General features: G+C 40.0%; 3 protein-coding genes across 3 annotated transcripts; all 3 read left to right on the top strand.

Moving 5' to 3' along the window:
• Positions 1–2226: 2226 nt before the first annotated feature.
• Positions 2227–3899, top strand: LOC137714248 (uncharacterized). The gene is made up of 4 exons (XM_068453505.1): positions 2227–2835; positions 2920–3120; positions 3205–3627; positions 3819–3899. Exons 1-4 carry the CDS (start codon positions 2227–2229, stop codon positions 3897–3899), a joined length of 1314 nt encoding a protein of 437 aa, XP_068309606.1.
• A 2534-nt stretch (positions 3900–6433) lies between these two features.
• Positions 6434–9473, top strand: LOC137716294 (uncharacterized). The gene is made up of 5 exons (XM_068455731.1): positions 6434–6510; positions 6607–6651; positions 7261–7911; positions 7995–8723; positions 9117–9473. Exons 3-5 carry the CDS (start codon positions 7294–7296, stop codon positions 9207–9209), a joined length of 1440 nt encoding a protein of 479 aa, XP_068311832.1. The 5' UTR covers positions 6434–6510; positions 6607–6651; positions 7261–7293; the 3' UTR covers positions 9210–9473.
• A 9889-nt stretch (positions 9474–19362) lies between these two features.
• LOC137714247 (protein GRIP-like) lies at positions 19363–20334 on the top strand. The gene is made up of 2 exons (XM_068453504.1): positions 19363–19469; positions 19566–20334. Exons 1-2 carry the CDS (start codon positions 19363–19365, stop codon positions 20332–20334), a joined length of 876 nt encoding a protein of 291 aa, XP_068309605.1.
• The last annotated feature ends 4384 nt before the right edge of the window (positions 20335–24718 follow it).

Below are 24718 nucleotides of genomic sequence, written 5' to 3'. Positions count from 1 at the left end.
TATTTAGCTCTAGGCTTTGTTTTTCCTTGGATGATTTACAATGCTTGGGGACTTGGGTATTTATAGCAAACCAAATGAAAGATACACCACACACTTACTTCACCTACAACATCCACCTACTTCACCTACAACCTCCACTTACTTCACCAACCTCACACACTTACTTCACCTACAACATCCACCTACTTCACCTACAAGATCTTGATGAGCAGTACTTGAAGTCAAAGTACCACAAGGATATTCTACTGAATCCCAAGCTTTATCCTGGTTTTTGCTATGAGAACCATCTTTTGGGAGTCGAGGATGGCTCAGTAGCCTCATATTATTATGCATTTTGGTTTCAAGAGTGTTTGAAGGATATATTAACAACTGATAAAAGCCTAATCCCTTCCAATGCAGTGACAGTTCCTCTCAAATTGCTGGACAGTAAAAATCCTCATGGGGAAAGGACCGTCAGTGTTCATGATAACTGACAAGCTGATCATAAGGCCTATATCCCCTCTCTTTGGCTTTTCGGTTTTGAACGAGTTAACTGTACCCTTGACTGACATTAAGGAGGAAAGTGTTCAGGTTGGCAAGAAAGAGGTGAGTTAATGGTTCCAATTTTGGTCATTAGTTATTGACAAATGTACCTTAATTTATCAACTTAATTTGGCAACGATTCTTATGTTGTTCCTTGTTACAGGCTTTGCATCTTTTGGTGGCTTCTTTTCTAGGCGAATCTGCTCTAACTGACGTCTTTCTCAGGCAGCCGAAGAACGATTAATCATATACAATGTCTATAATTAAACAGAGCTTGGTTATCTAATACATGATGGCGATGCTTCTTCTGTTTCTATAAACTGGAACTGGATGGATAGTACAGCGTCTGCACTTCTTATGTCGGTGTGCTATGTATATTAATGGCAGCATACCATTACTAGTTGCTTAAAGATATTACTTAAGGATATTTTAATGAAGGTTTATTTGATTATTGACTCTCAGTATCTAATGCGGTTTTTTTATTAATTTATACGGATTGTATTATTCAGTTGTTTGACCGATCTCATCAGTTTGTTGTTCAATTAGAAGGTCACTGTGATGCACCACACTGCAATTTCATCACTGCGAGATCAATGGTCCTTTTTTTATTTGAGCATCAGTGATGCGATCAACCTGATGGTGAAGAAAATGCAAGGACTTTTTTCATTTTCATCACTGTGAGTGTGAGATCAGTTAATTGAGAATCAGTGACCACGTAGAATTGCAATCCTTGTTTTATTCTGGACGGGTTTCTTTTAAGAAGCCACGAACTTTCTGGTCCACCCTGATTAGAGGCACAGTCAATGAAAATTTACGACGATGCTGAGTAATTTTTAGCTGGTACCATCACACTTTCACATTTTCTTACCAATTCACTCATGTTATAACACGTTGGTTAGTAACACAGCCTAGTAGCGTCACCATAAAACTTCCGTGAGGGCGAGGCAGACAAGTTCTCGCCTTTGATATCTTGTTTAGAGTTGCTATCAACACCTCGTTAGCTGGAATTGGAAGTAATTAATCTTATATTAAGTTTAGAGATGCTATTAACACTTGAGTAATTCTCTTTTCCAAAAGCAGAAGGCTAAAATGCTGGGCCATAACATGCACCTCTTGCCCCCAAACTTCAGTAATCGTCGCTTTACTGTCTCTCTACGCATTCTACGCTAATAATGTGTTTCCGCTTGTGTATTACTTTAAGCTGAGCTTGTTTTATAAGTGTTTGTCTTCTCATTACCTTCACCCATTACTTCAGTTCACAGTTTTACACAAAAAGGTTGATATTTGAATTCCATGTTTTTAACTTTTAATTGTACTTGCAATGTTGATCTGTCTGGACTGATTCATTCTGCTTGATACGTATTATGTTAATACCGACCTGGAATTTAGTACAGTCTCTGTCATAACTGCTTCTAGAAATCGTATTATTTTTGTTCTACGTTCCAGTTCATCATTTATCAGTTGTAGGAGGTGGAGTTTACAATTAAGTGCTGCATTCGGGTTGTTTAGATATGAATCATGTTTGTTATCCGCGTAAGCTCTGCCTACTTATGAAACTTAATACCGCAAATTTTTATTTCTCATTAGCTCCTGTCGTGTTCAGCAGGAAATAGCTTCTGCCACTTTACTTACTGAAATTCTTCAGAGAAGGGATAAAAAAAAAAAAAAAAAGCAACCTCTTAACAATTCATAGCTAGTCCAACTATGGAGAACAAGATAAACTTGAAGGCTTTGGTGGATAAGCGGAGCAACAAAGTTATCTTCATAGAGTCCGACCATGCTTTTGTCGATGTTCTCCTGAGTTTCTTGACAATCCCCTTGGGAACAATAATCAAGCTTGGTCGTGAGCATTCAGTACCAGTGGAAATCGGCTGCATTAACAATTTGTATTCAAGTGTGGAGGAAATTGACGCACGTGAGTTGCGGTCAGATGCATGTAGAGAAATGTTGTTACTTCCCCGCAACGCGGCTGAATCTCATTGCAAGAACCTTGTATTGCAAATTGATCACAATGCCAAGCCAACACAGTACTTTGTATGCTCTCGTTATTGCCTGGACACAGCCACAAGTAAGTTTTTTAGTTACTACCCAGGTCTCTTGTGTGTAGGGTGCATGGATACCATGCATCGGGAGATTTCACTTTCGGTGGATGTTGCAAGCGCCTTTGTAAAAGAGCGAGCCAGGCTTCTAATTACCGATGATTTACAACTGATCTCCCCTTTTTGCACATCAATCGTTTCTTTATTTACCAAGCTTGGAGTCACCAATAGGAATACTACGGAGGAGTTGAATTTGAATATTGGAGTTGATGAGGTACTCAGTTGTTGATTTATGCGTACCTTAATTAACTTTTCGTTAAAATTGCGATCGCAATTTCTGAAGCGATTTTTTTCCCAGGTTATGAATTTGCTTATAAGCTCCTTGGTATCAAAGACGCCATTGACCGAAACTCTACTGAATCATAAACCTGTGGCCGAACTGAACCATGACAACAATTATCAAGTTGTACACATTGATCCGCAAACAGAAGGAGAGACAGTGCTGATGGAAGAAGACAACATTTCTATTAAGCTTATAATTAGCAAATCTAAGAACATTGTTTGCTAAGCAGAAGCCGGGGAGGATTTTGTTAATTTACTCTTCAGTTTTCTAACTCTGCCACTTGGGTTTGTAACAAAGCAGATAAAGGATGGGTCTCTGAAGGGATGCATTGATCAGTTGTACTGGAGTGTCCAAGATCTCGATGCACAATACTTGAAGTCAAATCATCACAAGGAAATGCTACTCAATCCGAAGCTTGTTCCTGGTTTTTGCCACAACAGTCTTTTAGAAATTGAGGAAGCCTCATATTATTATCTCGGCAGTGGGCTAACTACCGATAGTTCCCTTATCCCTTCTAATAGGTCATCAGAGTCGTTTAAAATTGAACCCACAGATCACAACTCCAGTGCTCGAGGATTTTTAAAAGGACCGGCAATTTTCACAGTAACTCACAATCTGGTCATAAGACCAATATCTACAATCTTTGAGTTGTCTGTTCTTGACGAATTGAATGTACCTTTCACTGACATTGAAGAAAGAGTTGTGCTTATGGGCAAGAAGTTGGTGAGTTATCAGTTATATTTTTCAATTACCTCTACCAACAGAATTCTGGGTTTTAATTAGCATGATCTTTTAAGCACTTTAGGCCATTTGGCAAAGACAGTTGATTTATTCTAATCAAAGTTTTAACGAATTTCGGAAACTAATTAAAAAGCTTGCTAAAGACTCCTGAAACATTCCTTATTTGTTTGCAGGCTCCGAGTCTTTTGGTAGCTTCTTTTGCTTCGGACACTGCCCTAACGAATGCCTTCATTAGCGAGCCATATCAAGAATAACCTGAGCTTGGTTACATTTGATGAAGAGGATACGATGATTTTGTTTCAAAACAGGACTGTAATGTTTTCATGATTATGCAGACTTGAGATTGGTGTTTGCGTGTGTGTGTGTGTGTGCAAGTTCGAACGTACTAGTTTCATCTTAATACCAGGAGTTGGTATTTAATCCACGTGTTATAACATGAGGTGAACAGTAATTTTATACTTTGGAAAATAGTATTTAATGCAGGTAGCGGTTTTGGTGTTTAGGTCATACCCAAATTTTTTTTCCACGTGGGGAGCGTGCAGATACTAGTTCTTGTCTATTTAGATTGTTGGTAATTTCAAGTTAATGATCTCAAGTGTTTGCCTTTGTCATTTCATGCCTTTCCCTTTAGTTTCTTGACAATTCCTAAGGGAGCAATTTGTATGAAAGCTTTGAGAATGCTGATGCTCGTCACTTTCAAACTGAAGCATGTAGAGAGATGTTGCTACATCCCTGCAATGGGGCCGAGTCTCATTGCAAGAATCTCAAGGTGCTTTAAGTGCTCAAGGATCTTTAAATGGACCGATGATGTTCAACATAACTGATGGTCTTATCGTAAGGCCTATATCTCCTCTCTTTGGAATTTCTGTTTTGAACGAAATGAAGGTGCAAAATTTGAAGGTTGGCAGGGAGGAGGTAACCTTGAGTCCTCAACATTTGGTTACACTTCCATTTAACTGCTCTTGCATCTTCCATGCTTGTTTTTTTGAAAGCTTCAGTTTATATGTCTCGTCGTTTTAACTGTTGTTGTCTCCTGTATTGTTACTTGCTGCAGGCCTTACGTCTTTTGGTGACATCTTTTCGATCTGATTCTGCTCTCACTCGTGCATTCCTTAGCCATCAACGAAAGAATGTCATTAAGTACCGGTAATCTGCAACTTGAACGGATGAGCCAATTCCAATTTCAAACACTAACGGGATAACACATGGTAGTAAACAGATAAGGCCAAAACTACATTTCAAATAATTACGAGCCTATGCACCATGGTGCGGGTTGTATCAGTCGAATTGCTCGGTTTGCTAGTATGATGAGGCGATGCTTCTGTCGCTAGACTTGCTACAAACTTGAACCAAAGCCAATATGTTAATTGGTGCGTAGTATTAAGAATTGCTTGCTCATATGAAGTTGTCAAACACAAGCATTCCAAACCATGGATATATTTCAGCAGATCGGACCAGAATATGTGATTCTATTGCAGGCATTCTATAGCGGCTTCTTTCGTTTGAGACTCTGCTATAATTAAGCATCCAACCCTTACCTTCGTTAGGGATCGAGGATGGATTTGTTGCTTTGTTCCTTAGTTCTGTTCTTTTCTTTTTATTTCCCTTGTTTCTGTTGTTTGGGTTATTATCTGTTGGGGTAATTGCAAGAAAAACTTTAATAGCACGGTACATCGATACCATGACTTTATATGTTAATGATATAATGTTATGTGTAAGTTTTTCATAGTATATTAGATGAACGTATATTAACATATCAAGCAGAACACTCGGACTGGATCAGTCCAAACAGATCAACAGTACAAGGACAATATACATTTCAGAAAGAAAAAAAAATTATGGAAGTTCAAACCTTTTTGTGTGAACCAGAAATCAGGTTCAACTTAAAGTAATACACAAGCATAAGAAGATTATGAGTCTAGAGGTGCATGTTATGAAAAGATTTTTCAGTGTGCTTAGAATATAGAGCGGAACATCGCATTTCGTTGTACAATTGGAGAGGTACTTCAAAAAAACATTCCTCCAATATATAAAAGCATGTAGTATTTCGTTTCATGTTCTAGGCACACTAAAAAAATATGTTCATGTTAGAGCACTTCCACTCCTTACAAATGTGCCATCCCAAAGCCTATTTTTAAGGCCAGCCCTCCCAAAAACCCCTTCCACCCCACCCAATAGGCTGGCCCAAAGTGGAGGCCAGCTTTGAGCCCAGCACATAATGGACGGAGCAAAAGATCAGCCAACATGACGCCAAGTTGACGTCAGCCACGTGAAATCTTTTTTTTGCACCAGGCGCATGGAAAACACAAGCGCGTGGGCGCGAGTTGCCGACAGTGTCGCAGAGGTGGGGCCCACTATGTAGGTGGGACTCTGGCGTAGGGATACGTGGCGCCTCCGTGTCTGTTGGATTTCCAACTATAAAAAAAAATTGAAATTCAAAATAACGGCTATTGAATGGAGTCAATTATTATTCATTTAAGTGGATTAAATGGACTTTGGACCAACTCATTTTTTTAGGGGTGGAGTTGCTCTTATAGGTCAACATTTTAGCTTTAGCTTTTTGGACAAAGATCCTCATCTTTTCCACCAAGACCATTGGATTAAATGATCTAAGCCTTTGAAATTTCATCTAATAATCCATCTATTTTGATCTCTTAAAATATGTAATAATTTTTTATCGGTAAATGAAATTTGAAAGGACCAGATCACGCTGGAGAAGATCTCTTTCCTAGCTTTTCATCAAGGGCATTACCTTCTTCGAAAATGGTGGGGCCACACTCGCTTTACTTTCTCTCCACCAAACTCGATGATGTGTTTTTATTGATTTCATCCATTTACTTTGGCTCGCAAGTTCTACCCAGAAAGGTTTGATCTTCAAACTTCATGTTTTTTTTATGGTCAAGTGTACTTGAGATGATGAGGACTTTAGGATTCTGATTTTGTTTCTTGGTAAATATTCAGATTTTGTATGTTGGAAGGTTGAAGGAGTTTTTGCATCTAATTAAGGTAATTAAAACCCTCTTATTTATTGTTTTATTTACTTTTTAACTTGTTGGATCATATGTTTCTTGGTAATCAAGCACAAAATGGTTCACTTTATTAGGAAAGTTGACACTTCAAATTTCATATTACATAGAATGAAAAAAAGAAAATAACAACGTGATATTGCGGGCCATTTGGTTTGGTGTTGGGTTTTGATTTTCGTTTTTGTGCATGAGAGACGAGGAAAGTATATGACTGAGTGATAGGAAGAAAAAATGAAAAAGAAATCTTGAAGGTGAAAATGAAATGATTTTCGTTCCGACGTTTTTTCGGTGAATATCTCCACTATCAGTGACTAAAACTGGAATGGTTATCAAACGGGCACAACTCCAAAAAAGATTACTGCAAATATTATAGAAAATTTTATGATTGCTTTTTTTTTTAAGTTTCTTTTTGCTGCAAGATTTTCTCTTTCCTAGTAGTTGATTTGTATTTTGAAGCTTCTCTCATGTTTAAGGAGGGAAACAACTTCACATCAGCACGGACTACACAGGCTTTATTTCGGTTATCATTATCCTACAACACTACAACAAATATTTGTGACAATTGCTTACTGAATTTGTTCAACAACAGGATAGCAAGCCAACCTTATACTTTCTTTCAATCATGGCTGAAAAAAAGCGTGCGAAGAATCGCAAAAATGTAAGCTTGAAGGCCTTGATAGACACGGGAAGCAACAAAATTATCTTCGTTGAGTCCAACAGTGATTTTATTGATGTTCTCTTCAGTTTCTTGACAATGCCAATGGGAAGGATTGTCAGGCTTGCCTGTACATCTTCAGTACCGATGGAAATAGGTTGTATGAGAAATTTGTATCAGAGTATTGAGGAATTTGATGTGCATGACTTCCGGTCAAATGCATGTAGAGATATGTTGTTACTTCCCTGCAATGCTGCTGATTGTCAATGCAAGAACCTCAAGTTGAAAATTGACAATGGTAGGCCGACACGGTACTTTTTGTGCTATGACAAATGTTTCTTAAGCTATTATGGAGATATCCTCTGTCCTTCCTGTACTTGTCCCTTGACAAGGGAGATACATTTTCCGATGGATAATACTCAAGCTGGAGGAGTCTTTGTGAAAGGGCGATCCAGGCTGATAATTACCGATGATTTACAGGTCATATCCCCAGTAAGTGCAGCAAGCATTTGTTTGTTTTCGAAGTTAGGGGTCACGGATTCTAAAACTACGGAGGAGTTGACTTTCAATATGGGAGTTCCGGAGGTAATTCTTTCTCGTGCCTTCAATTATTTTTTTTTTCATCAACAACAATAGAAGTGGTGTTTAACTTGATTTATATTTTCCAGGTTTTGAATTTGCTTATGCATTCGTTTGTATCAAAGACACCTTTGACTGAAACTCTTCTGAAGAACAAACCAATACCGAATTTGGGAGATGTGCATTCCAGTCAAGGAACGTCGATTGATCCTCAAATGCATGGCGACACAATCAATGAGGAAGAGAAAAACATTTCTCTTAAGCTTGTAGTTAGCAAGTCTAAAAAGATTGTTTGTTATGCAGAAGCACAAGAGGATTTTGTTAATCTACTCTGCAGTTTCTTGACTCTCCCACTTGGGTTTATATTAAAAAAGATGCGGAATGTTTCATGGAAAGGCTGTCTTGATCAATTGTACAAGAGTGTCCAAGATCTTGATGAGCAATACTTGAAGTCAAATTACCACAAGGAATTGTTGGTCAATCCAAAACTTGCACCTGGTTTTCGATGCGAGAACCCTCTGTTAGGAATCGAGGAGACCTCGTTTTATTATGTCGACAAGAAGTTAACTACTGATAAATCCTGTATTCCTGATAATAGTTCAGCGGAGTTAGTTGAAGTTGATGTTGTGGATCCCAAATCTCATGAAGATAAAGATAAAAGTGCTCAAGGATTTCTGAGAGGACCTGCTATCTTCACAGTGACTGACAATCTAGTTGTAAGACCGATATCTCCAATCCTTAAAATCTCTGTTCTTCAAGAATTGAAGGTACCTTTCACTGACATCGAGGATCATACCGTGCATGTGGGCAAGAGGGAGGTGAGTTGTCATTTATAATGTTTGGTTAACCTTACTGAAAGAATCCGTTGGTTTCAGATTTGCAAGTTCTTTTAACAATTTAGGCCATTGGTTTATCATAAAATCGAGAGCATACATTCAATTTAGAAAATGTCAACAGAATATCAGGTTGGTGAAATGATCCCTATTGAAAAATCGTAGATTTGACTCGAGACAGGTAAACTAGCTAGTACAGGCAGTTGATGTTCAGCCACTTATGTTATGCTTTATTAGTTTATGTGGAATCTCTGTTACCAGATTTCATGTCCCTTGGGATTTAGTGAAGCCTTGGAGGTTGAAGACATCCCATTTTGTGGACATGTAAGATTAGTCATCTGTTTAAATTCTTTTAACGTTAGAGTTTGTTACTCGCAGGCATTGCTTCTTTTGGCGGCCTCATGTATCGGTGATTCTGCTCTTACCAATACCTTCATTTCAGAGCTTAGGGAGCCAAAGCAAGAACAATAAGGAGGGATTGGTTACACAAAGAAGAGCTTGCTTTTGTTGTTACTGCATAGGAATCCACAGTATTCCAGTTTGTCTGAGACTAATTTTTATTTACATGGTAACATTTGGGTTTGAGATCTAGTTGCGAAGGGCTTTTGGACCTGGTTGGTTTTAGGCCAGTTCCGGTTAGTTTCTGTCGAATAAGTATTGTGATGAAGATCGGTTGTATCTAGGCGAACTTCGTGATATTGTTTAGCTCTGTACTCGTGGATCCTACTTTTATTAGAGAAATAATTTAAATGTGATCTCCAAAATATGGTCTCCTTGCATCATCCTTGACAATTCCTATATTAGATGAATGTATTAACATATCAAGCAGAATACTCAGATTGAATCTGTACAAACACATCAACAGAACAAGGGCAAATAAGAAAAAAAAAACATGAAATTAAAGATCAAACCTTTTTGTGCCTGTTACGGGTCACCATTTTAGTCCATTTTAGCTTCAGCTTTTCAAAAAGGGCACCAGTCATGGAATGTCAATATATATTTTTAGGCTAAATTACATAAAATTACCTTAATTATGGATCGAACCATAACCTTATACCTCGTATTTTAAGCATTGTAATGTCATATCTCAACTTATGAATTCGTTGCAATGTCAGACTTCCGTTAACTTTTTTGTCAATTTAGTTGTTAAATGATAACGTGGCAGGAGCAAGGCCCACTCCTTTGCCAACTGGAATAAAAAATGACACCATGAGTAGTAGCTTGGTTAAAATGACTTTAGAAGGACAGCTTGAGATAACTTTAAAATGACACCTTGAGTAGTAGCTTGGTTAAAATGACAACTTTAAGATGAACTTGAAAGTACATTGGTTAGTGTCTTTGTAGTACATTTTTTATTGTTTGAGTTGTTCATTGCTAGAGTCCCAAAGTTTTATTTATTTCTTTTCTTGTAGTTGATAATTTGTATTTTGAAGCTCTTTCCTTGTTTAACCAGGTAAACAACTTACCCCATGGGCCCTAATCGGAACCGTTCATTTTGCAACAAATATACGTCTTGCGGTTCGAACAAAAGACAAAGTCAAAGCCAAAATTGTTCTCTGCTACAATCCATGGCTAATACATCTTCGAACACTATAAGCTTGAAGGCCTTGGTGAACAATGTGATGAACAAAGTTATTTACATACAAGCTGATAGATTTTGTTGATGTTCTCTTCAGTTTCTTGACAATTCCAGTGGGGACAATTATCAGGCTTTCCAATCGTAATTCTTTTCCATTGGGAATTGGTTGCTTGAAAAACTTATATGAAAGTTGAAACTTCCACTTTTAGGTAGCTTCTTTCATGGCGACTCTGCTATAATTAAGCATCATCCCTTACCATCGTTAGGGATCGAGGATGCATTTGTTGTTAAATTTAAACTTTGGACTTTGTTCCTTGGTTTTGGGTTTTTCTTTTAATTTCCCCTGTTTCTGTTGTTTGGGTTATTTTCTGTTGGGGTAATGGCAAGAACAACTTTAATAATACGAGTACACTATTATCGCGACGTTCTGTGTCAACGCTATAATAATATGTGTAGTTTCTCAGACTAAATTAAATCATATCACGCAAAATACTCAGTCTGAATCAGTCCAAACAGATCAACAGTACAAGAATATACATTTTAGAAAGGGCAAAAACATACCCATGAGTCTAGGTTATGCGCCACCATTTTAAAGAAAAAATACCCATGAGTCTAGGTTATGCGCCACCATTTTAGCTATAGCTTTTTGAAAAGGGCACTAGTCATTCAATGTCTGTATATATTTTTTTTGGGTATTATCAAGTATCAACATTTATTTTTATTTTTTACATACTCTTCTTAATTTTTAGCAATTCAATTGAATAAATTGAAGAAATCAACAGATAAAAGTTAACAATAGTGTACTAGACATAAAAAGAAGTGTTTAAATAGCCCTACTTTTTTTTTAATACGAGTGCTATGCCACATAATAAACAATCAAACTCGCGTTAACAAAAATCTAACTTAAAACATCCCCCTAAAAGTATCAATCTCAATCCTTAACTAGGAAGAAAATTGTGAGTGGGATTCCAACGCTTTGAAATTTTAAATATAAAAGTTTCTTACTTCCATTCTTAAGTAACATCTCCTTGTCAAAAGCTAGGGAGAATATCTCAAAAGCGGGAGTCTATGAAGAGTCTGCTGTCTTGTATTTTATAATATTAACACATAAATTGACGTCAATCTCACTTCAAAAGTCTCCTTGATATTTCTCCTTTTTTTTTTTAATTAAACAATATGTTAATGTGTTGTGTAGTTACTAATTTAGTATGATGCTTTTCATTTGATTATTAATGGAAATCAAATATATTTTCTTAATGGGAATGGATCGGGTGACATTACTCGTTAACTTTAACGGGCCGAGTTTGGGTCGTATCATATTATCAATTCATTGACACAACACGATCCATTAAGATATCATGTATGTCAACACGAATATGACAAATACAACACGATTGCCAAGTCTAATTTTAGCCTTAGCTTTTCAAAAAGGGCACTTGTTAAGCAATGTCAATATATTTTTTCTATGTGGTGCAATCCACATATCCATTTTTACTTCTCACACACTTCTCTTAATTTCAGGTCGTCGGATAAAATAAATTAAATAAGATCAATAGATAAAAACTAACAAAAATGTGTGCAAAGTAAAAATGAGTGTGTGAAGAGCACTACTATTTTTTAATACGAGTGCTATGCCACATATTAAACAATCACACACTCGTCATTAACAAAAATCTAATCTAAAACATCCCACTTAAAAGTATCAATCTCAATCCTTAACTATGAAGAAACTAGGGAGTTGGATTCCAACGCTTTGAAATTTTAAATATAAAATTTTATTACTTTTAGGTAACATCTCCTTATGGAAAGTTAATGAGATTTTTTCAAAAGTATGACTATTTACAAATTTTGTGTCATCTTATATTTTATTTGCAAATTTTTATAAACTTGGCATGATAATTGACGTTAAGCTGTGAACTGATAGAGTTTATAAAGAGTCCTTTTTTTCTTTTCTTTTTTCTATAGGGTGCAGAATTTTAATTTGAGAGAGTCTATTTAGCACTTGGTTTTTAATTAACCAATAATGTCAAATCTACTGTAGCATTCCTGTTATGAAAGATAATATTGTGAAACAAAGCAATCACTTTACGTTTCCAAAAAAAAAAAAACGAAGCATTTCCTCTCGCTTGACTTTTTAGCACTATATTGTCTCTCCAAACTCGATTATCTTCCTTGTGTGCTTTCGTATATTTCATCCATTACTTCGGCTAGCCAATTCAACCCAGAAAGGCTTGTTCTTCAAGTTTCATGTTTTTTTTTAAATTTCCTGGTACGGTTAAGTGTACTTGAGATGTTGAGTTAGGATTCTCATTAATGTTTGTGGGTAACATATTCAGATTTTGCATGTTGGAAGGTTGAAGGAGTTTTTGAACCAAGGTAATTAAGAACCTCTTATTTGTTGTCTTATTTACTTTTGAACATGTTGGATCCTATATTAGTAGTACTTATACCATTTCTTGTGATCAATCCAAGCTTTTCTACGCAAAATGGTTCCCTTTATCAGGAAGGTTGACACTTCAAAGTTCATATTACATAAAATGAAAAAGAAAATAACGTCATGTTGCGGGCCCTTTGGTTTGGTTTTTAGGTCTTGATTTTCATTTGTGTGCTTGAGATACGAGGAAAATATATAGGGAAAGTGACGCGAGAGGGTTAGAAATAAGGAAGAAAAAATGAAAACAAAATCTTCGAAGTGAAAATGAAACGATTTTCATTTCAACTCTCCACCAGCACGGACTAGACAGGCTTTATTTCGGTTGTCATTATCCTACAACAAATATTTGTGACAAATGACAATTGCTTACTGAATTTGTTCAACAACAGGATAGCAATCCGACTTCATACTTTCTTTCAATCATGGCTGAAAAAAAGCCTGTGTTGAATGAGGATCTCAAAAATGTTATCCCTTTGAAGGCCTTGGTGGACGGGGGAAGCAACAAAGTTATCTTCGTAGAGTCCGACGATTTTATTGATGTTCTCTTCAGTTTCTTGACAATGCCCATGGGAAGAATTGTCAGGCTTGCTGAAGATTCAGTACCAGTGAAAATAGGTTGTATGAGAAATTTGATTCAAAGTATTGAGAAATTTGATGTGCATAACTTCCGATCAACTGCTTGTAGAGATATGTTGTTACTTCCCTGCAATTCTGCGGATCTTGAATGCAAGAACCTCAAGTTGAAAATTGACAATGATAGGCCAACACGGTACTTTCGGTGTGTTAGATGCTTTTTAAGCTATTATAAAAGTGGCATCTGTCCTTCCTGTGGTTATTCCTTTTGTTTTGAGATTCCAGTGGATAATACTCAACTTGGAGGCGTCTTTGTGAAAGGGCGACCCAGGCTGATAATTACCGATGATTTACAGGTCATTTCCCCAGTAGGTGCAGCAAACATTTGTTTGTTTTCGAAGCTAGGGGTCACAGATTTTAAAACTACGGAGGAGTTGACTTTCAATATGGGAGTTGAGGAGGTATTTCTTCTTTCCTGTGGGGTGTGCCTTCAAATTTTTTTTTCATCAACAACAACAGAAGCGGTTTCTAACTAGATTGATGTCTTTTTTTTTTCAGGCTTTGAATTTGCTTATGCATTCGTTTGTATCAAAGACACCGTTGACTGAAATTCTTCTGAAAAATGAACCAATACCAAGTTTGGGAGATGTTGTAGACATTGAAATTTCGGTGAAATGAATGTTAACCAATAATTAAAATTTCAACGCTTACGTGTCACATAAATTTTACATGTAGCGTGTGACTCAACGAAAAATCGAAATAAATTGGAAAGATCATCAAATAGGACACGTGTCAATATCTGGCAGAAATGATTTATTTCATCTGATTATTTAAATCCAAAAATCAAGTTTTGGAATTCTATAAATAGGAGGCCAAGGCATTCATTTCAAAAAAGAAGAAAAAAAGGAAGAAAGAAAGGAAGAAGAGAAAGGAAGAGGAGAAAGAAAGAAGGGAATTTACATCACACCAAAACCTTGAAGCCTTGAAACTCTAAAGCTCTCAAGCAAAATCTCGAAGGACCAAGAAAGCTATCTTCGTTCTTCGTCAAATCTTCCTTCAAGATCAAGCCCCGACGGCCCTTGAAGAGAAGTGCTCATCGTTCATCAACTGTTCATTCAAGATCAAGCCCAAAAGCCCTTGAAGAAATCCACACAACCATTATTCAAGATCAAGCCCCGACGGCCCTTGAAGAAAGTGTTCATCGTTCATCATCCGTTCATTCAAGATCAAGCCCAAAAGCCCTTGAAGAAATCCACACAACCATTATTCAAGATCAAGCCCCGACGGCCCTTGAAGAAAGTGTTCATCGTTCATCATCCGTTCATCCTAAGATCAAGCCCCAACGGCCCTTTGGATCAACAACCTCAACAAATCCACACATCCAATCATTCTTCAAGATTAAGCCCAAAAGCCCTTGAAGATCCGCTCATCCATCAACCTTCAAGATCAAGCTCAAAAGCCCTTGAAGAAATCCATACACCCAGTCTTCAAGATCAAGCCTAAAAGCCCTCGAAGATCCGTTCATCAACTGTTCATCCCTAGATCAAGCCCCGACGACCCTTTGGATCAACAACTCATCCACAAACCCATACACCCATTCTTCAAGATCAAGCCCAACGCCCCTTGAAGATCCGTTCATCAACTGTTCATCCCTAGATCAAGCCCCGACGGCCCTTTGGATCAACAGCTCATCCACAAACCTACACCCTACGAAGATAGAATCAGAGGATCAAATTACAAAGAGATTGTAACCCCAAAATCATTAAACACAAAAATATATTTTGTACACGTATTCTTGTTTCTTGTTTCAGGAATTTTTCGTGTTTACAAACTTGGCACGCCCAGTGGGACAATCTCTACCTCTCATCTCTGTCTCCGTTCAAGATATTCAAGCACAGTCCATGGCTTCAAACAAAGAACAAGTCATGACTATCGGCACTACCTCCATTGAAAAACAGCTGGTTCAGATGAAGGAAACAATTGCAAGGCTGATAAAGACTGCAGAGGAGAAAAACTTGCAAACCGCCGAACTCATCAACCGTCTGGAGGCGCAACATGGTGTCATAGTGAAACCAAGCTCTCTTCCAACTAAGAGGACCGAAGAAGGCTTCAACCCAAATGCCTACAAACTCATGTCAAAGGCTAGGCATGACTTTGCTTCCTCTTCAAATCTTGGAAAGAAGGTTTCAAACACCGTCAACGACAAAGATCGCGACCTCACCGAGACTCAAAAGAAGTTGAAGGAGCATGATTATGGAGTTGACAACAACAAGGCTGGACTTGGCTTCACACCAAATGCACCCGTGAATATTTCAAGCAAAGTGAAGAAAGCTAGCGCTCAACACATCAGCGTGAGCATTGAACAAGACCAAGAAGAGCCTAAACCCTCCCCTCGGACGTCGGTCTTCGATAGGATGAGCCATTCAAGCTCCAGAACTTCAGTGCTTAACCTGTCTTCAAGAGGCTTAACGCGCCGACATCCCAAAACTCTGTTTTTGAAAGGTTGTTAAAGCCTAAGAAACAAAGCAACACAGCTATCTCTCCTCTGCGACGATCAGCTTCAGAAAGATTTGAAGATAATGGTAAGCCTTTTGGAAAGAGGAAGACAACACCAAAGGAAGAAAAGCTCGATGGGTTAGGAGAAAAAGACGACGCTCGAAGCTTGATTCCTTCAAGGATGGAGCGCCAAGCAATCCTAGAGGTCGACACAAAAGGACCACTGAAGGTAAGGAGGCGCATCATCATCCACACTGGCAAATCTTCATGCCAACAAACCCAAGAGAACGGCACTGAAGAGGAGATCCAAGATGTTTTCTACATCACGGTTCAAGAAGGTAAAGAAGACGAAAGCCCGAGGAAATACTCAGAGTCCCTACTCTCCGATCCTGATCCAAGCGGCAGTACAACCATGCAAGTCATGACCACTGGAGCAACTTCAATCGAGGAGCAGCTAGCTCAGATGAATGAAGCAATCTCAAAGCTCACACGGACTGTGGAAGAGAAGGACTTGCAGATTGCCGCACTTGTCAACCAACTAGATGCGCTGCTCGACGTGAAGGTCGACCCAAATATTGGCCTATTGAAGAAAGAAGACGACGAAGAAGAGGAGCCACCAGTGGAGAAAGTTGAAGAGAAGCCAAAGCTAGACCAAGCAACGGCATTCATGGGATCTCTCTCTATCCAGCAGCTACAGGAGATGATCGCAAGCACTGTCAAGACACAGTACGAAGGAAGCTCGCATGACTCCGTACTGTACTCAAAGCCTTACTCCAAGAAGATTGATGCTTTGAAGATGCCAAGGGGTTATCAGCCCCCAAAATTCATGCAGTTCGATGGAAAAGGCAACCCGAAGCAACATGTCGCCCATTTCGTTGAAACTTGCAACAATGCTGGGACAGAGGGAGACTACCTCGTCAAACAGTTCGTGCGTTCGCTGAAAAGTAACGCTTTTGACTGGTACACTGACCTCGAACCTGAGTCTATCAACAGTTGGGACCAGCTAGAAAGGGAATTCCTCAACCGTTTCTACAGCACTCGTCGTACTGTAAGCATGCTAGAGCTGACCAGTACGAAACAGTGGAAAGACGAACCTGTCATCAACTACATAAATAGATGGCGCTCCTTAAGTCTGGATTGTAAAGATCGGCTTTCTGAAACCTCTGCCATTGAGATGTGCGTTCAAGGCATGCAGTGGGGACTACACTACATCCTTCAAGGCATCAAACCACGAACATTTGAGGAGTTAGCCACCCGCGCCCATGATATGGAGTTAAGCATCACCCGTCATGGGAAGAAAGAACAGGTCGCCGACTACAAGAATGACAAAGTTTTGGGGCCCAAGGTGGATAAGGCTGCGTGGAAACCCACCAAGGAAGCAATGACGGTCAACACAACTCCAGTCAAAACCCATACACGAGGCAAGGCGATTCAAACCGAAGCTTTTCGTGATCAAGAGATACGTAGACGCACTTTAAAGGAGCTTGAGGAGAAGACTTATCCATTCCCCGACTCTGACGCGGTTGCCATGTTAGATGACTTGCTGGAAAAAAAGGTGATCGACCTACCTGAGATGAGCCGTACTGACAGTCCAAGGTACTGTAAATTCCACCGCTTCATTGGTCATCCGACGGAAAAGTGCTTTGTGCTAAAAGATCTCATCATGAAGTTGGCTCAGAAAGGGATCATCGAGCTAGATCTTAATGATGTGGTGAAATCAAACTATACCTCCGTCACTTCTGGCTCTTTGAACTCAAAATCTTCACCGCAACCGCTGGGGGCATGCTCCAAAACCATGTCAGTCAAGTCAAGTGAAGTTGAAGGATGGACTTATGTCACTCCAAAGAAAATGCACAAGAAACATAAGTCTCCTCCACAAGTTCACCAATCGGAAAGGGGGCAAAGCAGCTACTGTCAACCTTCAAAGCTACATGAAAGTGTTGAGGATGATGAAGTTATGACACAAAGATCGTCCGTTGCCATCACGATGCGCGATTTCTTTCCCAAAGACTTTTTCAATCACTCAGTCAAGACTCCTTGCTATAAAGATTGCAAGGAATGCCTCTCTAAGATCGTTTGACAACCAACGCTCCTCGTTCGCACGAGCCTAAAAGGCGACAACCAAAGCTCCTTGTTCACACGAGCCTAAAAGGTGACACCAAATGCTCCTTGCCTGTACGAGTCGAAACTGCAAACGGCACCAAACGCTCCTGGCCCGCAAGAGCATAAACTGTGTACGGCAAAATCATCATCAAAACCATCACTCATTTGAACTACGTCATGACTTGATCCCTCCTCAACCAAGGGTACGTAGGCAACTTGAAACTTCAAAACTTCAAGTACAGTCACATCAAAAAAAAAAAAAAAAAAAAAAAAAAGCATTTGAACTACGTTTCGACTTGATCTCTTTGTTGGAAGGGTATGTAGGTAGCTTGAACGTTTAATTTTGAGTTCAGTCACATCAAAATAAGTTGTAGTAAAAGTGACTAATGAAGGTCAATATTATTACATTCTTTGTACAAAAAATTACATGTTATTTGTTAAAAAAAAAAATATATATATATATATATAGAGGAAGGGAATGCATGTGTATGTGTTCTCCCAAAATCAGGGAAAATAAATAAATAAATAAAAAAATTTAAAAAAAAAAAAAAAAGAAAGCAAACTGTCGACAAGCCCAAAATGGTGGGCTGGATTGTTGTGTTGAGGACGAAGGCCCATATACCCAAAAGAACCGGGCCCTACTCACTCTCAAAGCCGCATGCGATTCCCTCAATGGGCCTTGGGCTTGACTGAGCACTCGTCGGCCTACAAGTCTTCTGGGCTTCAATCTCCAACCCGGTCCCCGAACTCCTCTCTCTCCAATCCAGGCCCAGCTCTTCTCTCCCTTCATCTCCTCAGAAACAAAAGGAGGAAAATTTTCTCGGAGTCCAAACAAGTCTCTGTGAGAAGTGACCTGAAGAAGCACTAGCAGCTCTAGATCTGCGTCACTGTTGCAGTCATTCAATGGCGCTGCTTCCGCCCTCGCTTTCTTAGCTCGAAGATTTGCTGGCATCCCAGCAATAGAAAGCATGTGCAATGGATCAGAGCGGATAAAACCCAATTCTTCTCCAGCGCGGAGATTTCACCAAAACACAGCAGCAAACCGTATTCCCACAGCTTCCTGCAGCCTCTTGGGTGTCTAAAGAAGTTTTTCAACATCTCTCTTCCTCAAACCCAGCACATTTCACCCACCGTAGGATTGGATTACGCGCAGAAATCTCCCGTAGCAGCGCCGCCAGCCGCAAGAAGCAGCAACCATCATTGCCGCTGTCAATTCCTACAACCGCAACGGTCGTCGTCAAAAGCCCAGCCACGAATAACAGCAGATATCAACTCTGCCTTCCCCCGACTGCAGTGTACCGCTCTCTCTCTCTCTCTCCCTCCCGGAAAATCTCGGCCGATATTCCGATTTGGCAGAAGTCGACGTCTCGACGAACAAGTTTTCCGGCGAGCTGCCGAAGTTCCTCTGTTACCAGAAAAAGCTCTGGAATTTCATCGCAATGGCGAACCATTTCTCCGGAAATTTACCTGATACGTTAAACGAGTGTCATTCTCTCGGATACGTTCGAATCGAATTCAATGAGCTCGACGGCGTCGTTTCGGACAAGTTTTGGGGTCTGCCTGGTCTCTATTTCGTCACGATGAACAACAAACAGTTTCAGATAAGGAGCAGATGTTGGAAGACATGAGAGGGATGCTGCAGGCTGCTGAAGAAAAAAAGGCAAGCTTCATTAGCTGAACTCTCTGCTAAACATCAAAAGAATTTGGAGAGTTACGAAGCCCAGCTTGCTGAAGCTTCGACTGATAGAAATAAAGCAACTGAAACCATTTCTTCACTGCAGATGCTAGTTGCTGAGAAAGAATCTAAGATTGCAGAAATGGAAGCAGCATCAACGGGTGAGGCAGCAAGGCTTAGAGCCACGTTGGAAACTGTTAAAGGAGAGCTTGCTTACCTGAAACATGAACATGAGAAAGAAAATGAGAGCTGGGAAGCTGCCACCCGAGCACTGAAAACAAAGCTAGAAATTTCTGAGAGCAACCGGATATGTGCTGATATTGAAGTAGCCAAAATGAGAAGCCAGCTGGAGTCAGAGGTGTCTGCACAAACACAAAAGCTTGATGCGAGGGATGCTGAACTTGCAGCCCTCAAGGAAGAGATCAACCGCCTTGAACGTGAGTTTTCTTCTTACAAAAGCCGTGCTCATGCGCTTCTCCAAAAGAAGGATGCAGAGTTAGCTGGAGCTAAAGACTCAGAACAAGTCAAAGCTCTTGAAGAAGCACTGAAAGATGCTGAAAAAGAAGTATCGTTTGTGAGTGCTGAAAGGAATAAGGCCCTTCAAGATCTTAAGGAGGCTTTAAAGAATCATGATAAAGAAATAGCAGAAAGAGATGCTGCTCTTTACAATGCCATGCAGCAGATCAAGAGCTTAGAATCAAAGCTTGAATCTGCTAATGCCCATCTACCCCAGTAAGATCTTCATGCTGCTGTATGGGCAGTTTGTCTCTCTCTAAGGTTGAGCAGCGCGGCCTTCTCCCTTCGATCATCACCTAGCGCCGCTGCAATTCCTCCAGCTTCTCCTTTCCCTCTGACAGGAAGCCCGCTGCGGTGAACTGGATCGAAGGTCGTGGAAAATCGGTGGTCTGTGAGGCTGTGCTCAATGGTGATGGTGGAGCTTCTTTCTCTGTCTCCTCACGCCGCCAACAAACCTCAAGCTCCTCACTCCGGCCACCATGATCAAAATCAACAAAGAGCTTCATTGACCGCTGTCAAACGACTAGCCGATCGTGAAGTTCGACGCTTTGCACTACTTCAAGCTCTGGCTGCTTCTGCACCTCCGCCATGGCTGCTGCCTTTGAATGTGATCAACAAAATCAAAGTTTGTCAACTCACACCCAAAGATCTCATCCGTCTGCTTGCCTCTGCTGCTGCCTTTGAATGTGATTGACAAAATCAAAGTTTGTCAACTCACACCCAAAGATCTCCTCCGTCTTCTCTCGGACTCGGCCTGGGTTTTCACCCACAAACTCAGCCTTGCAGATCACCATATAAAGAAAAAAATGATGGAATCTGGATGGACAGCACCATCCCAAAAAAAAAAATATATATATATAAACAATGATGGTGATTCTGGAACCATGTGCAAAAAGAAAAAAAAAATATATATATAATAAAAAGAAAGAAAAAAACAATGATGGTGCTTCTGGCACCATCTGAAATATATATATATATATATATATATATATATATATATATATATATATATAAATGAATGGTGGATCAGTGTCACCGAAAGCAAAGAAAAGTTGAAAAAAAAAAATATATATATAATAATAATAAATAATAAAATAAAAAATAAAAAAGGAATGATGATGGACGGTGAAGTATATGTTTTATCTATATTCAGCATAATACACTGAATAAAATAAAGCATGTCCATTAATCTCCAAGAAATTACAAGTGTGTACAAAAAAAAAAAAAAAAAAAAAAAAAAGATGGAGCTTTCACAAAGGATGTTCACGTGAAGCCCCATTACTTGGCAAAACTCTAGAAGCGGAAGGCATCGGAGCAGAAGGCATCGGAGCGGGAGGCGTTGAAGCTAGAGCATTCCAGGCCTCAATACTTGGCCAAACGCTGGAAGACCCAGGAAAAAGGTGCCTCTGGAGGAAAGACGAAAACCTTTGACGGTCACTTTGAATCCGACCTTCAGACTCTTGCAGCTCATCAAGCTTCCTCTTCATGCCCGTCGAATAGTTGTTTGCAAGCACGTGCAAACTTCTATTCTCATACTTCAGCTGCTTGATCTCTTGCTTGAGACTTTCCACCTCTGTCATCAACGATTCAACTTGACGGGAGCGAGCAAGTAGGCGTTGGCCCATGTTGGACACAGAGCCTGCACACTGAACGCTGAGAGCGAGGGACTCTTGAACGGCCAACTCATCGGACCGTCCTGAAAGCAGCCTACTATCCTTAGGAGTGAGGAGGTTTCTAGCTACTATCGTAGCTGTTGTTGCATCCGTCATCATGGAGTCTTCACCTGTAAGAGGACCGTTAGAAGATAAAAAAGAAGGGCGCCATACATTACCTTGACAGGGTGCAACCGGATCGCTGCTGAGACTCAAATCTAAGCAAAGGTTCGATGAGTTAGTCATTTTTCAAAGGTGTTCAGAGAGAAGGGGTGGATGGAGATAATCCTCAAAAGGCCGGAGACGATTTTCAAGAATGGGCAATTTTCAGAGTGTGTATGTTGGAGTGATCGATACCTCTGTAAAAAGCCAAGCGACACGACCACTGATTCAAAAATCCGGATTTTCCTGCGTGAAGTTCGGCGACGCGTTCGCGGCTTTTCAGAAAATGCGTTCAACTTTGTCAAAAGATATCTGACAAAGTCGAGAACACGTGGAGGCCATCATCGCAACTACACGTCTTTAGCCGACAAGCGCAAAGTTCGGCGACGCTTTCTCTGCTTTTCAGAAAACGCGTGCAACTTTGTCAAAAGTGGCGCTCGTTCAGAAATCGAAGAGGCGTCGTTCAGATATCGAAGAGACGTTTGTCGACAAGGGTAAAAGAACGGTATCACCACTTGCTATTAAGAAATCCCTATATGTGTCGACCTTCGTCTCTTATGGCAAGGCAGACCTGAAGAAAATGCCCAACTCTTCCTCACCTCTGAGAGCGCACTCCCAGCAAAGCCTCTCGAAATACACAATTCTTCTTCTTCCTTTGAGAAAACCTATTCAACCTTTGAAGATACCAGATGCCTGGAGTACAGATGACCCAGGAGGAAACGATAGATTGAAGCATGTGCTGATTCATTCACCGCTTCTTCAAAAGCAAAGGTATCTCATATCATCAAGGGCGAAAGCATAGGTATCTCATATCATGCTTTTTCCCTATCTTTTCCTTTGCCCTTGTTCTCACCTGCCAAGACAAGGACAGAGGAAGCAATATGTCGGAACCTCCACTCAAACCAGTTGCCACCAAGGAGTGAAGCACCATTTAAATGCAAATGTTGCATTCAACTCCTGCATCGGAGGACAAATACTACAAGAAAAGATGCTAAACCTGCATAAGGAAATACCACTTCTGCAAAGGGGAGCAAGTAAGGCAAGTGAAAATGATACATCGAAGCATGTGGAGACAAGCATAACAAATATATGTGCTGATTCATTTGCTGCTTCTTCGAAAGCAAAGGTATCTCATATCATGCTTTTTCCCTGTCTTTTCCTTTGTCTTTGTTATTACTCGCATGGCAAAGTGAAAGAGAGCAGTCAGCGGCACTTGGAGTCAGTCTTCCGATCTGGAACCGACTACCTGGAATCTATTCCTGATTGCTTACCTAGTATTGCTCTCAAGTAGTCATCTTCAACGGTTGATACACTGCCAGAGAAGGGACAAGGAAACTTCAATCTTTCCAACCCTCTTCAATACGAATTGGAAAGATTGAACAAAGAAACAAGTCAGCACCTCCACCTTGTGCTTGCCTGCCATATCCTGAAACCGCTCGTAGACCTTCGGGGGGAGACCAAAAGAATCCTGCTGCCCAGTTCAAGAGTAGCACAAAGGAAAATCAACGATTGGAGGAAACCAGACGATCTTCCAGTCGAACTCAAGATCAAGCCTCGATGGCCCTTGAAGAAATCTCCAGCCCAGTTCAAGGTTAAGCCTGTGGAAAATCAAGGATTGGAGGAAACCAGAAAATCTTCCAGTCGAACTCAAGATCAAGCCTCGATGGCCCTTGAAGAAATTTCCGGCCCAATTCAAGATCAAGCCCCGACGGCCCTTGGATCGACATCTACATTAAGGAACTTCAAAACGTATCTCATGCACGTGACAAGCACATGTCAACGACGCGCCTTGAAGTGGGGGCATTTGTAGACATTGAAATTTCGGTGAAATGAATGTTAACCAATAATTAAAATTTCAACGCTTACGTGTCACATAAATTTTACATGTAGCGTGTGACTCAACGAAAAATCGAAATAAATTGGAAAGGTCATCAAATAGGACACGTGTCAATATCTGGCAGAAATGATTTATTTCATCTGATTATTTAAATCCAAAAATCAAGTTTTGGAATTCTATAAATAGGAGGCCAAGGCATTCATTTCAAAAAAGAAGAAAAAAAGGAAGAAAGAAAGGAAGAAGAGAAAGGAAGAGGAGAAAGAAAGAAGGGAATTTACATCACACCAAAACCTTGAAGCCTTGAAACTCTAAAGCTCTCAAGCAAAATCTCGAAGGACCAAGAAAGCTATCTTCGTTCTTCGTCAAATCTTCCTTCAAGATCAAGCCCCGACGGCCCTTGAAGAGAAGTGCTCATCGTTCATCAACTGTTCATTCAAGATCAAGCCCAAAAGCCCTTGAAGAAATCCACACAACCATTATTCAAGATCAAGCCCCGACGGCCCTTGAAGAAAGTGTTCATCGTTCATCATCCGTTCATTCAAGATCAAGCCCAAAAGCCCTTGAAGAAATCCACACAACCATTATTCAAGATCAAGCCCCGACGGCCCTTGAAGAAAGTGTTCATCGTTCATCATCCGTTCATCCTAAGATCAAGCCCCAACGGCCCTTTGGATCAACAACCTCAACAAATCCACACATCCAATCATTCTTCAAGATTAAGCCCAAAAGCCCTTGAAGATCCGCTCATCCATCAACCTTCAAGATCAAGCCCAAAAGCCCTTGAAGAAATCCATACACCCAGTCTTCAAGATCAAGCCTAAAAGCCCTCGAAGATCCGTTCATCAACTGTTCATCCCTAGATCAAGCCCCGACGACCCTTTGGATCAACAACTCATCCACAAACCCATACACCCATTCTTCAAGATCAAGCCCAACGCCCCTTGAAGATCCGT

The sequence above is a fragment of the Pyrus communis genome, chromosome 14, assembly GCF_963583255.1.
Source record: "Pyrus communis chromosome 14, drPyrComm1.1, whole genome shotgun sequence".
Classification (NCBI taxonomy): Eukaryota; Viridiplantae; Streptophyta; class Magnoliopsida; order Rosales; family Rosaceae; genus Pyrus; species Pyrus communis.
Note: the sequence above shows the minus strand (reverse complement) of the source record. Positions and strands in the feature narration are given on the sequence as shown.

Bases quoted from the DNA above. Each gene is read 5' to 3' on its own strand.
- LOC137716294 (XM_068455731.1), top strand. From the start codon at position 7,294: ATGGCTGAAAAAAAGCGTGCGAAGAATCGCAAAAATGTAAGCTTGAAG. The intron at 7,912-7,994 runs GTAATTCTTTCT...TATATTTTCCAG, and splicing joins TCAATATGGGAGTTCCGGAG to GTTTTGAATTTGCTTATGCA. The intron at 8,724-9,116 runs GTGAGTTGTCAT...TGTTACTCGCAG, and splicing joins TGCATGTGGGCAAGAGGGAG to GCATTGCTTCTTTTGGCGGC.
- LOC137714248 (XM_068453505.1), top strand. From the start codon at position 2,227: ATGGAGAACAAGATAAACTTGAAGGCTTTGGTGGATAAGCGGAGCAAC. The intron at 2,836-2,919 runs GTACTCAGTTGT...TTTTTTTCCCAG, and splicing joins TGAATATTGGAGTTGATGAG to GTTATGAATTTGCTTATAAG. The intron at 3,121-3,204 runs GTTTGCTAAGCA...GTAACAAAGCAG, and splicing joins TTAGCAAATCTAAGAACATT to ATAAAGGATGGGTCTCTGAA.
- LOC137714247 (XM_068453504.1), top strand. From the start codon at position 19,363: ATGGCGAACCATTTCTCCGGAAATTTACCTGATACGTTAAACGAGTGT. The intron at 19,470-19,565 runs GTTTTGGGGTCT...GGGATGCTGCAG, and splicing joins GACGGCGTCGTTTCGGACAA to GCTGCTGAAGAAAAAAAGGC.